Raw genomic sequence first — 17,070 nt, 5'->3', positions numbered from 1 at the left:
ACATGTTGTTGTTTTAGATGAAGTGATACGTTTATTTAACTCTTTTTGTTCTATAGTTGTAAAGCACTGTAATTGTTTTTGCGGGGTGATAATTGAAGCTGAATTATAAGGCGCGATTGAAGATTGAACGTTTACAATTGTGGTTCTGATGCTTTCTATTTTCTCAGTGAAGAAGTTCATGAAATCATTACTACTGAACTGTAACGGGATATTTTGTTCGGGTGACATCTGTTTATTTGTTAGTCTAGCCACGGTGTTAAATAAAAACCTTGGATTGTTTTGGTTGTTTTCTATTAGTTTGCGGAGGTGCTCAGCCCTGGCCGCTTTTAGGGCCTTTTTATAACGTGACATACTGTCTTTCCACGCGATTCTAAAGACCTCTAAATTAGTTTGTTTCCATTTACGCTCTAAAATACGGGTTTCTCTCTTTAAAACATGCGTAGTATTGTTATACCATGGTGCTTTATTTTTCTCTCTGACCTTTTTTTATTTAATAGGTGCAACCACATCCAATGTTCTAGAGAGAATGGTGCTCATAGTGCTAGTTAGTTCTTCTAGTTCATCTGTTTGTTTGGGTTCAGGCGGCAGCTGAGACAGATTAGATAAGCAATTTGAGAAATTATCTATGGTGGATGGGAGGATTGTTCTGCCTGGTTGATAATGCGACGCCGCATGACATATTACAGCAGTACGTAATATGCAAGTTACCATGTAGTGATCAGTGACTTCATCACTTTGTGGAATGATATCTATATCGGTTGGATCGGTTCCATGTGATATAATTAAATCGAGTGTATGATTAAGACGATGTGTTGGTCCGGTGACGTTTTGCTTGACCCCAAATTAATTTAATAAATCTGTAAACGCAGCTCCTAACGCATCATTTGGATTATCTACGTGTATGTTAAAATCTCCAACAATTAATGCTTTATCGACATTGACTAATAGGTCTGAGAGAAAATCTGCAAACTCTTTTAGGAAATCAGCGTAAGGCCCTGGCGGTCTATATACGGTAGCCAAGGCTAGAGATAATAGAGATGTTTTTCTAACATCTAAGAGCGTAACATTTAGTACAAGTACTTCAAATGAAATAAACTTATAACCCGTTTTCTGAGTAACATTTAGAATATCTCTATAAATGGTTGCAACACCTCCGCCACGACCAATCAGACGGGGCTCATGCTTATAACAGTATCCAGGAGGAGTAGACTCATTAATACCGAAATAATCATTTAGTTTAAGCCAGGTTTCAGTAAGGCAAAGTACATCGAAGCTATTATCTGTGACTATTTCATTTACAATAACTGCCTTAGGTGTGAGTGATCTAATGTTTAGAAGACCTAGCTTTAGAAATAGTTTTTGTTTACTAATAGCAACATTTTCTGTTTTAATAACAATTAGATTTTTCCTAGATCCTGCATTAGATTTATTATTTGATCTCACTAAACGAGGAATAGACACGGTTTCTATGCAATGTTCTACACTAGTATTTATATCAGTTAAATTGGTGCAGCAGAGACTATGATTTGGACTTTTGGTTACTAGTCAAAGGGTATTTAACATTTTGGAGATGTTATCTGACAGAAGATCCGCTCCGAATCTGCTTGGGTGTAAGCCATCAGCACGGAAAAGCCTAGGACGCTCCCAAAACAGATTCCAATTATTTACAAAGAGCAGTTTCTGCTCATTGCACCATGACATTAACCATTCATTTAGCGCAAATAATCTGCTGAACTTTTCATGCCCTAATCGGTATGTGGGAAGCGGTCCTGACACAATGATTGTTGTTTCAGGCGATGTGCTGCGTACCGTATCGATTAGATTCCTGAAGTCTTTCTTCAGAATCTCCGTCTGGCGCAGCCTGATGTCGTTCACTCCCGCGTGCAGGACCACAGTTCCGACACGCTCGTCACCGTTCAGGATCTCGGGAACGCGAGCAGCGATTTCAGAAACACGAGCACCAGGAAAGCAGTGACTGTGCACCTTACTTTTACCTAACGTAGCGTGTACGTGCCGAACGATGGAATCGCCGATGATCACAGCATCGCGTTCTGTTTCGCGTAGAGGGGAGAAGCAGTTTTGTGTGGATATCTCGAAAACCGGGAGGGTCGGAGAAAGTCTCGGTCTAATCCTGACTCGCGTCTTCCGCTGCGGAACCACCCAGGCTTCGTGGTGGCGTGTTGGAGCCGGAGTGAACGAGACCATGGCTGATTGCGACCGATGCTGAGGAACGCACGGAGAAGACGCGGTCGGAGTCAGCGGGTTAGTAACGTTAAACACTGATTTGTGTGCATTGGCGCGTGATGTTTCAAGAGCCAAACACCGGTCTCTCAGCTCGGCCTGTCTCAATAAAAGGTTGTGGATCTGTTTCTCAACAGCTTCCAGCTGTTGGGCTGGTTTTCTACTAATTTCTAAACTAATTTTCATTAGTGTGCAGGAATCGAGTTGCAATGACGAGATCGCTGCATACATGTCTGTGATCGATCGGCTATGCTCATTACTGCAACCCTTAATGCCACAATCTAAATATAATGCCATAGATCTAATTGTAATGCTATTATCACTTTTCATGAGTAGTTAACATTGAGAGCTGTAATAGTAAAAACAGGCTAAAAGTTTTTGAGAGAGTTCCACATGTAATACTAGCTTTTTCATATGCAAAGCTGTTAGCCCATCACAGCAGTGGGCGTTTACACTGAAGTCTCTCAGCAGACATGCCCCTTCAAACAGAGCTTTCAAATCAGAGACTAAAATCAGGCTAGGAAAATGCCTTTTATTTCTAAATTATGACAATTTTTGAAGTAAAAATCATAATAACATAAGTGCACCCCAGGAAACATTATGAAACAACAAAACAATGCAGTTCATGACCCCTTTAATCATATTCTTACAATTTATGTGCATGTTAAGTAAAATGGGACGGTAATTGTGTGTATGTCAACCATTTTTGTAAAATAAATTATATATATATATATTAGGAGTTAGGTAAAATTCCAACAAAAATTGGGACACAGCTTAATGACCATGGGGAAATGGGATCCCATGGCCAAACCAGTTGAAAACCACTGGTTTAAGCTACCAAAACCATGTGTTTTATTGGTAATACTTTAGTCTTTTCCATCTACCTTGGTGAGCACAGGAAAAGGATGTTCTCAGTCTCAGGAAGTGAAATCATCTGGCCCTTCAGTCTGAGACAGCTGATCTCTGTTCCTGTGAGTTCATCTTCACTCTCAGCAGTCTCTACGTTCAGCAGGCCCTCCTACATGAAACCATTGAGAAACCTAAATTTGTATTTAACAAATTTAAATTTTCATATTTCTTACAACATGCATTGTAATCCTTGTATTTGTATATGAGTGCGTATGTCACACACTCATATACAAATACAAGGATTACAATGTAATGTACAAAAATGTGGTTAATATTTTCTGACACAAGTCTGATTACCAGTTCTATAGAACTGATAAACACACTTGTGTCAGAAAATATTAACCACATTTTTGTGAATGATTGTTGGTGGTTTTTATATCAGACTATGTTTTGTATATGTAATGTTTTGTGGCAGACAGACCTTACTCCGCAGCACAAAGACAGTGTTGATGTGGGACAGGATGCCATGGAAACTAAAGTCTATGTGCGGCCGCACCAGAGAGAACACTGAGGACAGGTTACAGACGCCAGGCTGCAGCTGGAAGATGACACACATAACTTAACATGTTACTCCATCACACTTTATATATAAATCTCTCTCTTTCATATTCATAAAATAAACTATATTTTTTGAGCAGACAGACCTGTGGCAGAACTCTAAAGATGGCATTTCCACACTGTGAAAGCATGAGATCCTTGTCAAACATCAAGTGGAATGGGAAAGCTTTGCAGAAGGTGTATGGACTAATCCTTGTCTCTTGAGTCCCATTCTCCTCAAAACCATCCAAATCTTCATAAAATGCCTCTTCCTCTGAGTCCTTCTCCTCAATCAAGAACTTAATGTGATCACATTCTTCACTCTTCTGCTGAATAACCTGGTACACCCCCACAAATAACAGATTTAGAGTCTCATTTGGAGAATACATTTCCAAACATTAAACATGGTATGAAGGTAACAGAAAGGAAATACTTGTATGGACTGATACAGGGTTATTATAGTTAACTAAAACTATAAAAATCATTACTTTAAATAAAATAAACGTTAAATGAATTGAAATAAAATAAAAAACACCTTTTATTACAGCTTGTGGCCAAGGCAACATTTTTCTTTTCATTTAGTTTAGGTTGAAGAATTAAAATAACTGACACTAAATTAAATAAAACAAAAATGTAATAATAAATAACTATATTATAGACAATTAAAAAAACGAATAAAAATTACAAAAACACAAAATTCTTAAAGCTTTAACTAAAATTAAAATTAAAACAGAATATAAAAATAAAACATAATTCAAAATATAATAGTAACAAAAACAAAAACTATAATAGTATATCAATGATAATAAAACACTGGGCTGATATATCGGCAAAGTTGATTAATAGCTGATGTTTTACCTTTCTGAGATTATCTGCATGGGCCTATAAGCATGTTCCGCTTTATTAACAAAAGTGCTACACAAGTGCTCAAATTGTCTATTAAAAATTGTGAGTACATAATGTATAATAACTGTAAAATAAGTGATTTTGCAATTTAGTGTGCATCTTGGATGAATGAATTCAGGGTGGGGGGGTTCATTACCTGAGATATTTGATAATGTATGTTTTAGTTTGAAGTATTGCCACTGTTGTTGATGTTTATCAAGGGAATGAAGGTTACTTGCACACTAGTAAAATAGATAGTGACTCTGGGAAATCAAAGAGGGATGGACAAAATTATACATGTACTGAGTGTGTTCTGTACTACTTAAGTTTAAATTTTAAATTTTAATACAAAACGTCTCCGGTTATGATTGTAACCATGGTTCCCTTTCGAGGGAACTCCATGCTGCGACTGATTGATGTTGCTATGGGGAATGCCTCGGCGTATCTGCGCCTTAAGCACATGTGCAACTATTCCAGTTCTGATTGGCGCAACAGCTGCAACCCTGTGATGTGTGACAGCGTATACCGCTGAAGCTATATTGGATACCTGGAACAAAACAGCGTTAACTTATGAATGGCTGAAGCAAGTAGCTCACAGGCATGCAGGAAGTATGGCAAGGTGATGTAACATCTCGTTCCCTTCTCAGGGAACCATGGATACAGTCATAACCAGAGACGTTTTGTTTTAAAATCGACAAATGCATGTCCTAGTGTGAGTCAATCAGAGTACAACTTAGGATGAAAGCACTTAAGACCCTGGTTTAGAGTCCATATTCACGCTAAAAAATGTCCAGCCTGCCACATCACTCAACTCTAGAAGGGAAACCCCTGAAAGACAGGAGACAGTCATCTTTTTCGACATAGAGTTCAGGGTTTCGAAGAGAGCAGGGGACAACTCTTCTAGAACCACAACCAAATCCCAGGCTGAAACTTTTGCATGAACAGCAGGCCTTAACCTCAAAGTGCCATAAAGGAAAACAGTTACTAAGTGGTGTCCCCACCAAATGCCCTTCACCTAATGGTGCGTGGAAGGCAGCTATGGCCACCATGTAAAACTCAAGCGTGGAGGGGAAGGAACTTCAGCACTGAAGTCACTGGGCAGTTAACTGGGTCCAACTGGTGTTCTTTGCACCATAAAGTGAATACTCTCCACTTTAAAGGGGACCTATTATGCCCCTTTTTACTAGACTTAATACAAGTCGCTGATGTCCCACAGATCATTTATTAAAGCATGTCCAATTTGCCCCTATTTGGGTGTGAGAAAAAACTAAAATACTCTATTTTCGTGTGTGTACCTTTAAATGCAAATGACCTGCTGCTCCCTGCCCCCTTTCCGGAAGATGGAATTTGATGAAATTTCTGTGTTGGGGAAGGATGGAATGTGTCCTTTAGATCTATCGGGACAAACCAGTCCTCGGACCTGATTTGAGTCACGATGAGCCGAATCATAAACATCTTAAACCTGTACGTCTTCAGAGTATGGTTCAATTGATGCAGATCTAAATTGGGACGCAACCCCTTATCCTTATTTGGAACTATGAAGTACTGGCTGTTAGCCTAGAAATCTAGACGCACCCTAGCGGCAGCAAAATTATTTTGCAGCCAGGGTCAGTCTAGCAACTCTCAATAGACCTTTTTGCTGCAAAAACCTAAATTGGGTCAGGCCAATCACGTCGTGTATAGAGTAGGCGGGGGCGGGCTTAACATATGACGACAGAGTTGTGACGGTTCCCTGCTACTTGAATACAAAGAATGACGGCTGCTGCGGATGGAGAACAGCGGTCTTTCGAATCGGCTTTGGCCGCAACTCTGGAGGACTTGGAGTTAGTTTTTCTTTGAGAAAAGAACAAAGAACGGCACTTAAGTCATTCTTAAAAAAAGGAAGATGTGTTCGTAGTTTTGTCGGCCAGATTTAAAAGTTGAATCTATCAACTAACGTTAGCTCCGCTGTTGGGAAAACGCTCTGGTTGGTTGAAGCGCTGTCCTATTGTGTGCAGAGGGAATTTGAAAGACAGCCGTTTATCCCACCCATCAGATTGACCGTGTCTATGGTGAGTTGCCAGACTAAACATCTTGATGTACGTCTGGCTTGCCAGGCTAACTGGCTGTAAAACCCGGAGTCCCTCTCGGGAGGAGGAATGTGCTCTACGGCCTTCTTCGCCAAGAGAGACTGAACAATCCTGAGTAACATTTTTATTTTAATGTGTTCTTGTTACACATCTTGCTTGTATTTACTATAGTAATACCTATAAATTAGGCATAATTACATGCAATGTGTAGTTAATTACTATTACTCAGTACTCAAATGTATAATTACACTGTAACAGGGAGACATTAAAAGAAAGTGTAACCTAATCCTGTTCCAGCACCTGAGCCTGCTCTGGGCCTACTACTGTAAATAGAAACCTGTTGTATTGTGGAGGACGAGAACAAAATTGAATTCTGTACCCGTTTTGAATAGCTTGCAGGACCCATTGAGACAAAAATAAGCTTGATACCCTGAAGCGGTTGACCGGCAGGAAACAACCTAACACATTCCCTTTAGAACCCTTTTCAGATGGGGCGAGACACTTCCACAACGAACTCGGGCAGATGCTGAGTAGGGCTGTAACGATATGCGATATGAAACAGAAATCGCAACACTCAGATCCATAAACCTGTGTCGCGGTGTGAGAAGGCAGAATCGTGACACACCCCTTCCAACTCCCAGAGTTATCTTTCCCGTTCAGATCCAAAGCTACCACATCTTTAAATTACTATTAGTATTATTTGAAGTTAACATTATAAAATACGTAGACCTACACCACAAAACTAGTTGATGATAAATTCTTTAAAATTGGGCAATTCCAGCATTATGGATGTGACATTTGCAGTCAAAACTTGAAATATAAATTCTTAGAAAATGCATTTAATACCAATTGTAATGATTCATGTCTGTGTTCCTCTGTCTTGTCCCATGTTTAGCAGTTCCTCGTTATGTTGATTAGTCTCCCCAGGTGTTTCTCATTTACCACGCCCCCTTGTTATCTTGTTTAGCTTGTTTGCATTTGTATTTAAACCTCTGTGCTTCAGTTGTTGTTTGTCGGTCGTTATAGCTGTTTCCCTGTTCATGTCCTGAGTTCTGTGTTCAGTTGTCTGCCTGGATTACCTGTTTGTGTTATTAAATGTAATGCTTGCATATGGATTCTCTCTCTGCTTCATTCCTGCCTCATCGTAACAGAACGACCGACCAAACGATGAATCCAGCAGCATTTAAGGGTTATCTTCAGCCAAGTAGGCGGCCACGCCTGGTTCTTATCCCCAGGATGGCTGCTGCCATGCCTGCAAAGCCTGAGTCTCTTCGCGTCATGCCTGCAAAGCTTGGGTCTCTTCACGTCATGCCTGCAAAGCTTGAGTCTCTTCGCGTCATGCCTGCAAAGCCTTCACCGCTGGTCCTGCCTGCAAAGCTTGAGTCTCTTCGCGTCATGCCTGCAAAGCCTTCACCGCTGGTCCTGCGCAGCACAAAGCCTTCACCGCTGGTCCTGCCCAGCACAAAGCCTTCACCGCTGGTCCTGCCCAGCACAAAGCCTTCACCGCTGGTCCTGCCCAGCACAAAGCCTTCACCGCTGGTCCTGACGCCCAGCACAGAGCCCTCTTCATCGCTGGTCCTACCCAGTTCAAAAACCTCGCTGCCGCTAGTCCCGTCAAGCTCAGAGCTTCACGTCAGTCCTGCCGAGCCAGAGCCAGAGCTTCACGTCAGTCCTGCCGAGCCAGAGCCAGAGCTTCACGTCAGTCCTGCCGAGCCAGAGCCAGAGCTTCACGTCAGTCTTGCCGAGCCAGAGCCAGAGCTTCACGTCAGTCCTGCCGAGCCAGAGCTTCACGTCAGTCCTGCCGAGCTAGAGCTTCACGTCACGTCCGCCCGTCCAGAGTCTCGTCCCGCCGAGACTGAATCTGTTCCTGATACTGATCCTGAGCCTGAATCTGTTCCTCTTCCTCTTTCCACGCCTGTGTCTTCGGACAAGATGGCCGACTCCACGCCTGTGTCTTCGGACAAGATGGCCACCACCGAGCCAGTGTCTCAGGACAAGATGGTCTCCAACGAGCCAGTGTCTCAGGACAAGATGGTCTCCGCCGAGCCAGTGTCTTCGGACAAGATGGCCGCCCCTGAGCCGGTGTCTGTTCCTGTTCCTGAACCAATGTCTGTTCCTGTGCCATGGTCTCCTCCCTGGCCGCCTGAAGGGTCGTCTCCTCCCTGGCCGCCTGAAGGGTCGTCTCCGCCCTGGTCGCCTGCACTGCCTGCTCCGCCCTGGTCGCCTGCAATGCCTGCTCCGCCCTGGTCGCCTGCACTGCCTGCTCCGCCCTGGTCGCCTGCACTGCCTGCTCCGCCCTGGTCGCCTGCACTGCCTGCTCCGCCCTGGTCGCCTGCACTGCCTGCTCCGCCCTGGTCACCTGCACTGCCTGCTCCGCCCTGGTCGCCTGCACAGCCTGATCCGCCCTGGTCGCCTGCACAGCCTGATCCGCCCTGGTCGCCTGCACAGCCTGATCCGCCCTGGTCGCCTGCACAGCCTGATCCACCCGGGTCGCCTGCAATGCCTGCTCCACCCTGGCCTCCCGTCTTGCCGCAATCTCCAGGTCCTCTTCCGCTCCACGGGCCTGGCCCTCCATCCCGCCCCCGGGTCCGCCTCCGCTCCACCACCCTCCTGAACTATTGTTTCCTGGGGAGTGTCTGGAAGCCACTCTTAAGGGGGGGGTTATGTAATGATTCATGTCTGTGTTCCTCTGTCTTGTCCCATGTTTAGCAGTTCCTCGTTATGTTGATTAGTCTCCCCAGGTGTTTCTCATTTACCACGCCCCCTTGTTATCTTGTTTAGCTTGTTTGCATTTGTATTTAAACCTCTGTGCTTCAGTTGTTGTTTGTCGGTCGTTATAGCTGTTTCCCTGTTCATGTCCTGAGTTCTGTGTTCAGTTGTCTGCCTGGATTACCTGTTTGTGTTATTAAATGTAATGCTTGCATATGGATTCTCTCTCTGCTTCATTCCTGCCTCATCGTAACACCAATATATTGAAACGTCTGTTTATATATCCATACTCCCTTAATAAAGGAGTTCGGACATTAGAAAAATATCAGTCTACACATGCGTTTTATATTTAATATGAGGGAAATACGCATGCCGTAACGGACGTGACACAAAAAATCTTTAACTTTTAGGTGGCTATTTTTTCACTGCGCAAACCAAAAGTAGCCTAATACTACTCACCGGATGAAGAAGGGTTGGCTCTCCACAGAAAAAATTTCATTTTATTTTATTTTTCGTGTTCGCATTTATGAGGAAAAAAACAATGTTACGGACGTGACAGTTTTCCGTGACGGCTCTGAAAGCGGCACTAAAAGACTGCTTTAAAACTTTCACAGAAACCTCAAACAGAAAGCACAAAGCCTTTCTTTAAAGTGAATTTCGTTTTGTATTAATTATATCTTAATTTTAATCAATGTTTCATCAACCAATTGCCTGGATTTAATAAATAAGTAAATATAGCAGACAATAGATAATCAACTGGAGCTTGTCTCATACAGTAAATGAACCAAATCTCAGCGTATAAGGTAGCCTACTTGCCTCATAGACCTGAGAAATATATCTATAGAAAGCTTGAAATGTCTACTTTTAAACAGAACAATTCAAAACGAAAGAAAACAGACTGCTCTCTGCTTATGTAATCTGTATGCAATGTGCATTTCTCTCTGTCGCGTTCACTACTGAAGATCGCGAGTCAGCATCGTCAACTTCATCTTTGCAGCCCCCCCAAAAAAAGAATCAAGGTTTGTATCGAATCATGGGTCAAAAATCGTGATACGAACCGAATCGTGGGTTTGGTGTATCGTTACAGCCCTAATGCTGAGTAATGAATTTTCTGGAAACTGCTGCGCCCAGAGATGCCTATGGCCGGTAGGGGAAGTAGTAGATCATTTTCCTGAGGGATGCGGAGGAGCGTGCACACCGTGAGACGGTGTGAAGCACAGAGCGGGCTTCCGGATCCCGAGTGAAAGCACTGGAGCCAGCGGGTGAGAACTGAGAAAGGGACAGGCCTGTCTCAAGCTCTTCTGCTAGCTCCATTTTCAAGCCCCATCGACTGAGCTGCTGCAGAATCTAACTAATGCCATTATAACTAATGTTTTTGAGGCCTTACGGGACAAACACCAAATAAGACAGGCAATGTTACATAGAGAGATTGCTGAAGACACAGAAGCTAACGCTGCTTTGTTACGGGTAAGTTTAGCTTCCGTGGTACACCGTCACGTGGGGTGACGTTGAGTCAATTAGAACTGGAATAGTTGCACACGTGCTTAAGACGCAATCAAAGCAGAGGCGTTCCCCATAGCATCATCAATCAGACACAGCATGGAGTTCTCTCGAAAGGGAACCAAAGTCCTTTTCAAGGAATGTTAACATAAGTTAACATTAGTTAACTACTTTAGTTAACACAAACTAACAATGATCAATACTTCTACAGCATTTATTTATCTTAGTCAATGGTAATTTTAACATTTACTAATACATTTTAAAAATACAAAGTTGTGTTTGTTAACATTAGTTAATGCATTGTGACCAGGAACAGGAACAAACAACGAACAATTCGATTTTTACTAACTAAAATCAAGAAAGTTTAATAAATGCTTTCAAAATATATTGCTCATTATTCGTTCATGTTAGCTAATGCATTAACTAATGTTAACTAATGAGACTTTATTGTAAGGTGTTACTAAATATTCACTTTTTCAAAAGTATTTAAAAAGCTTTACAGCTCAATAAATGAATACAGCCTTTATAAAATAAATTGCATTACATTATATTTGCTTTTAAATCCTTCAAAAATTAGCACCATTATAATGCCTTCAATGTAACCTTGATTTACCTTTTTAAAGAAAATTAAGGATTAGTCCAAATTATTTGTGTGGTAATCAGCATTATGCCACCAATGTTGTTGATTGAGATTCATTTGTATTGAACTCAGAATATTCCTTTTAAGAACAAAAAAGACAGAGTCTAATGGTCCCTTGTGATTCCAAACAATATAATCTTCAGTGCTAAGAGCCCAGGGTCAGTGAATTCATTCCTGTCTTCAGTCCTTGCATAGCGTTTAGACTAAGCAAAAAGAAAGTTACAGCTTCAAGTGTGTCTGAGTGTTTAATAAAGGAGAATGTTTAGTGCATTGAGTATGAGTCAAATACAGAAATAACTTTTGGATTTTTTTTTTACGTAATGAAGACACTCATTGCAGTGTCTCACTGTTTTCTCTTTAGAAATATCACTGAAAATGGCCCCAAAAGTAGAAATATCACTGAAAATGGCTCTAAAAGCTCTTTTTTAAAAAAAAATGTTTTTACTGTAGACATCATATCAGCTTGGGCTGAATACAGAGAAGCTGTTGTTTTTTTCTCTCTCAGCTTGAAGTTGAGCCCATTTCACTGACGTCAAGTCGCTGTCTCTTTGCCCTGCCGTCACCATGACAACAATGGCTAACATTTTTTTTCAACAAGTCAGGTGTTGCATTTCGAGGGTCTGTCGATTGGACTCCCTCATTTCACACTAAGTCCAGATGGAGAGAGAAGGACGGAAAGAGCAGTCTGCCATCTGGGGGATGATTAGCTCTTATTGGGTAAGGGGGATTTATTTGAAAATAAAGCAGAGAGTGAAGCACGGTGACAAAGGATAAACCGCAGGGAGTTCATCATAATGTTATGTATCGATGAGCTCTGTGAGAATGAGACTAAATTTACTTCTAGTCTACTTCCTGTAAAGTTTTGATCGTTGCAGATTTTTGCAATTACCTTAATGTTTATGTAAAATACCATTGTGTTTTTAAATATATATATATATATATATATATATATATATATATATAGATATATATAGATATATATAGATATATATATATATATAGATATATATATGTCATTATATATATAAATTAATATTTTTAAAATTATTTTTTATGTTTTTTTAAAGTATCCACCAAGGATGCATTTATTTTAACAACATGTATTAAAAACAGTAATATTTTGAAATATTAATACTATTTATTATTTCTATCTATCTATCTATCTATCTATCTATCTATCTATTAATGTATAATCAGACCTGTCTTTTGATTAGGGGTATAAGAACTGACCACAGGACCATCTTTGCAACCAATCTGAATCTGCCAGGCTAAAGACAATTCAAGGAACAAAGCAAAATCTATATGGGAGGATAATCAATGGACAGGCATAGAACAAGCAGACCTTCATCTCAATCTCAGTTCCATGAATCTGCTGTGCAACCGTCTTGATGATGCCTATGACGATGTCCTGAAGTCCTTCTCTCTCAGAGTAATAGTGTAGAATAAGGTTGTTCCCTTTCTCTGCATCCGTGCAGCGGAAGGATGGCGCGCGCATGCCGGGGTAGATGGTGCCCAGATGGTCATGCAATGCGTCCAGATTCTGAAGGAGAGAACAAGATGATCTTAATGTGGAGATGCAAAGAGCAGATTTTTGCTTAGCTGGAATAAGTGAATGCAAGGAAAAGGTGTGTACAAAGTTACATGCGACTCAATATTTAAAGTAGTGAAATCAATCTAGTCATTTAAAAAATATGAGAATCTCAATTAGGCTGGCGGCATCACACTCAAACACAAATTTACAACTAATGAGAAATTCACACTATATGATAAACTGCAGTAATGAGTTTAAATGAATATTTAAATATTATTATGTATTTTAAATATATAAATAATAAATAATGATAAAAAAATACATTTAAAAAAAAATACATTAAAAATGTTTTCAACTAAGCTGCTGAAAATGAATGTCTGTTTCTTAAGAAACTCACTAAAACCATTAGCTACGGTGATGTCAAACTTTTCTCTCATTTTTAATTTTGCCATTTACTATGGACACAGCCTTAGCATAGAATTTCTCACAAAATAAACCAAATAAATTACATTCTTTGAAAAACACGATCTGTAATTCATAATTATTACTTCACAAATTGCTAGTGAAAGGACATTAAGGATTATTTCAAATGTATCGCTGATGATGTTATTGTCAATTCTGACACAAAACATACCATTTCCATTGTTCAATTTAACAAAACTGACCCAGTCTATTATTATTTTTAACTATTCTAAAAATCACCCTCACAAAAAGTACAGTACATGCAATGTGTGAAATAGAAAACAGACAGTGCTGCTTGCATCACTTCCTCGACTTTGCTGCTACTGATTTTGGGTGATAAAAACAGTAGGCTCTTACTTGTAAGAATTCGCGGACATTAGAGCCCAACACTCGGAGAATGGTGTCATAGCCAGATTCCTGACAGAACTCAAAGAACATTTTCCCAAACATTTGCAAGATGCCTCCAGCATCTATTTCTAGTGGAGAAGAAATCATATTTAAATCAACAAGGAAAAGAAAAATGATCATCAAAAACATCAGGTAGATTTTTACATTCAAACTAAGTAATTTTGCTACATATCATTGTATAACACCAGTTAATCATGATGTTGTTCTGCATCAACCTGTGAACTGATAGAATGAATCACATCTGTTTAAATAACACTTAAAATGTATATATTTAATTAATTGATTTAAGTTTTTAGCAAATGATTATCTCTATCCTTCCAAAAAAACAAAAAAAAACGTACTCAGTACTTTGCTTGCAGCAGCCACAAGGTCATATGTTTTGGCATCTTCATAGATAATTCTGACCAGAAACTGTCCTTCTACATCAACCTGGGCCTCTCTCCTGAAAAAAAAAAAAAAAAAAAATTAATAATAATAATATGAAAGATTAAGAACATCAAGCAATTATTATTACATTATCAAATTGACAAAAAACGTGATGACGTAATGCATGGCGCATCTCAGAGATGGTACGAGACGGGAATTTATGGTTAAAAAGTGTATACTTTTTTTTTTTTTAAGACCCTTATTCAGATAAGACCCTTATTTTTCGACTGGGATTGTGTCGAGCCTTTGAAGCTGCATTGAGACTGACATTTGGACCTTCAAACTGTTGATTGAAATTGAAGTCCATTATATGGAGAAAAATCCTGGAATGTTTTCCTCAGAAACCTTAATTTCTTTCCGACTGAAGAAAGAAAGACATGGACATCTTGGATGACATGGGGGTGAGTAAATTATCAGGAAATTTTTATTTGAAAGTGAATCCTTTAATGTTGCCAGAACATTGAGTGAGACTCAAGCTCGCGACTTGAGCCTAAACAGACTCTAAAACATATGTTTACATTAAGCACAGCTGTGACTTGACAAGACTGCTCTTAAAAGTCATGTCAAAGAGCTGGAGTAAGTTCAAATAAAGCTGAACTATTTCTGCAAGAGGAAAAAGTTGTACGCATGTGACCTCACCCCACGACATGGTATGCGTGACTTCTCATGCTCTGAGTCTGAATTCATGAAAAAGTGCATCTGGTAGTAAAGGCTGGGCTATCACAACATCCTGAGCTATTGATATAGGCTAAAACATTTATTTGGAAATGCAACTACTTTTTCCCCTATTTAGGTATTGAGGAAAAAGTGCTGAGAATAAAATAGCAATTGTTGAAATGTCAGCGGGTCAGCTTTAGATTTTAATAAATAAATAAAAATTGCCAGTGTCATTGTCACATTGATGTAATATAGAAATACATTTTAACTCACTTGATGTCCTCCCACACATCTGGACCATAATTTCGCAGCACCAGAAGTTCCAGTGCGTGGTTCACAAAACCGTACTGCCAAAAGAGATATACAAATGTGAAATACAAATACAAACATACAAATATAAAATGTCTTTATCGGTGACTATACACATAATAATGCATTAATGCAATTAATGCATTCTTCTGCCATATAGCAGAAGAATGCATTATTTGCTTTCTTATTGTTTACCAATTCAGTCATCTATATGCTGTAGGCTAGTGCTTTTTGTGCGTAAATCAAAACATGAGCTGTGGTTTCCTGCATAGGTTACATTTTACCACACAATGAGGCAATACAATAATTATTCACCAATAATACAGAATTAGCCTACATATTTGAGTAATGCCTTATTTCCATCGCTTTTACACAGCCGATGATACTGCAAACGACAGAGCAAATATTTAGGCTACGTGAATAGTGGCAAGAAAATAAATACAACACAACAAGTAACGTTACAAACGCATTCTTATTGCTACATACCATGTTTCGATTAGGCTAAGTCGCCAATCCCTTTTCTGATAGATTAAATCACTAAACACCAGAACTGACAAACCGTACAGCTGTTACGGTTGAAACCACCATTCCTGAAACGAGCTCATTGTTACTGACAGAGGATGTAGCCAACGGGAGCACGGGGATGCAAAGAGTACACACAGCTGGCTGTCGCTATTTGCATTTCGCTAGGTCCCGGATTCAGGAATTATAATACGTTGAAGGATTGTCTTATGAATATTGATTACGCAACATGACGTTTGTCCAGAAGACCTACCTGATTGGCTGCGAGATAGACGTTAGTAGGAGGGCGCTAATAAACTGGCGAATCAACGATTCTTACTATGGTTAAAGACCTGGCAAATACATATTAATTAGGTCACGTCTTGTAAGCTCCGGGTAGGTTACCAAGCAACTCCAGCATGACCTTATTAATATTCATCGACCAAGTGCAAGTGCAATGCAAAGGAGATATTATCATTGGAGTTAACTTACTTAGAAAGATCGTAAGATTATTATTAATCGAAATACTTTCCCCCCTTTAAAAAAAAATCAAATTAAGAAAGAGTTTTATATATTTTTTTATAGTTGTAGTTTTAGTTACAATTTTTACAGTCTGGTCGATAGTCATATAAAATGGCAAGATATACAATTTCTCTAATTTTCTCTAACTAAGTCCTAGCAAATGCAAATCATTTGAACCTGAATGTGTCAATTTTGGGTTTTGTGCCTGTTCTGAGACATTTACTGAAGCTAACCTTGGTGCATTCCAGTATATAAAATGCTGCAATTATAATTCTTATAAATGTTATGTTATATTTCAACAGTTTAATCGGTTGTAATTTATGTATAATAGTGATGAATGTAGAGAAGCAAAATTAAATAAAAAAATTATATGATTGTGTGAAATGGTAGCCACAGACAGGATTACCCCTGCATTTCTGTGTTGTACACCTGATATAGGCCTACCACCACATTACTTTTTTATAAAGCATGGATTTTAGGAAATACCCCACATGACCCATGTTCTGTTCAAAAATGTTAAGACAATGTTAAAGGACAAGTTCGGTATTTTACACTTAAAGGGATAGTTCGCCCAAAAATGATATTTAGCCCATGATTTACTCACCCTCAAGCCGTTCGAGATGTATATGTCAATCTTTTTTCAGACGAACACATTTTCAGTTATTTTAGAAAATGTCTTAGATCTTTCAGTGGTTAGAATGTGAAGCAATGGGGTCCAGCTCGTTGAAGTCCGCAAATGAGCATGCATTCCTCACAAAAGTAAT

The 17,070-nt window shown here is 39.7% G+C and overlaps 1 protein-coding gene across 2 annotated transcripts in view; it reads right to left on the bottom strand.

Moving 5' to 3' along the window:
- Positions 1–15,965, bottom strand: part of gucy1b1 (guanylate cyclase 1 soluble subunit beta 1) — an 87,028-nt gene extending 71,063 nt beyond the window's left edge. The window contains exons 1-8 of one of the 2 annotated variants that reach the window (XM_082165661.1): positions 15,770–15,965; positions 15,248–15,321; positions 14,233–14,333; positions 13,841–13,959; positions 12,833–13,030; positions 3,795–4,025; positions 3,572–3,688; positions 3,126–3,259 (exon numbers count right to left, since the gene is read on the bottom strand). In XM_082165661.1, coding sequence (XP_082021787.1) covers positions 3,126–3,259; positions 3,572–3,688; positions 3,795–4,025; positions 12,833–13,030; positions 13,841–13,959; positions 14,233–14,333; positions 15,248–15,321; positions 15,770–15,772 — 977 coding nt within the window. In that variant the 5' untranslated portion in view covers positions 15,773–15,965. The remainder of the gene's footprint in view (positions 1–3,125; positions 3,260–3,571; positions 3,689–3,794; positions 4,026–12,832; positions 13,031–13,840; positions 13,960–14,232; positions 14,334–15,247; positions 15,322–15,769) is intronic. The other variant, XM_082165660.1, reaches the window with a different exon arrangement.
- Positions 15,966–17,070: the final 1,105 nt, after the last annotated feature.

The sequence above is a fragment of the Leuciscus leuciscus genome (genome assembly GCF_965113295.1).
Source record: "Leuciscus leuciscus genome assembly, chromosome: 3".
Lineage (NCBI taxonomy): Eukaryota > Metazoa > Chordata > Actinopteri > Cypriniformes > Leuciscidae > Leuciscus > Leuciscus leuciscus.
This window is presented reverse-complemented; position numbering and strand designations above follow the sequence as displayed.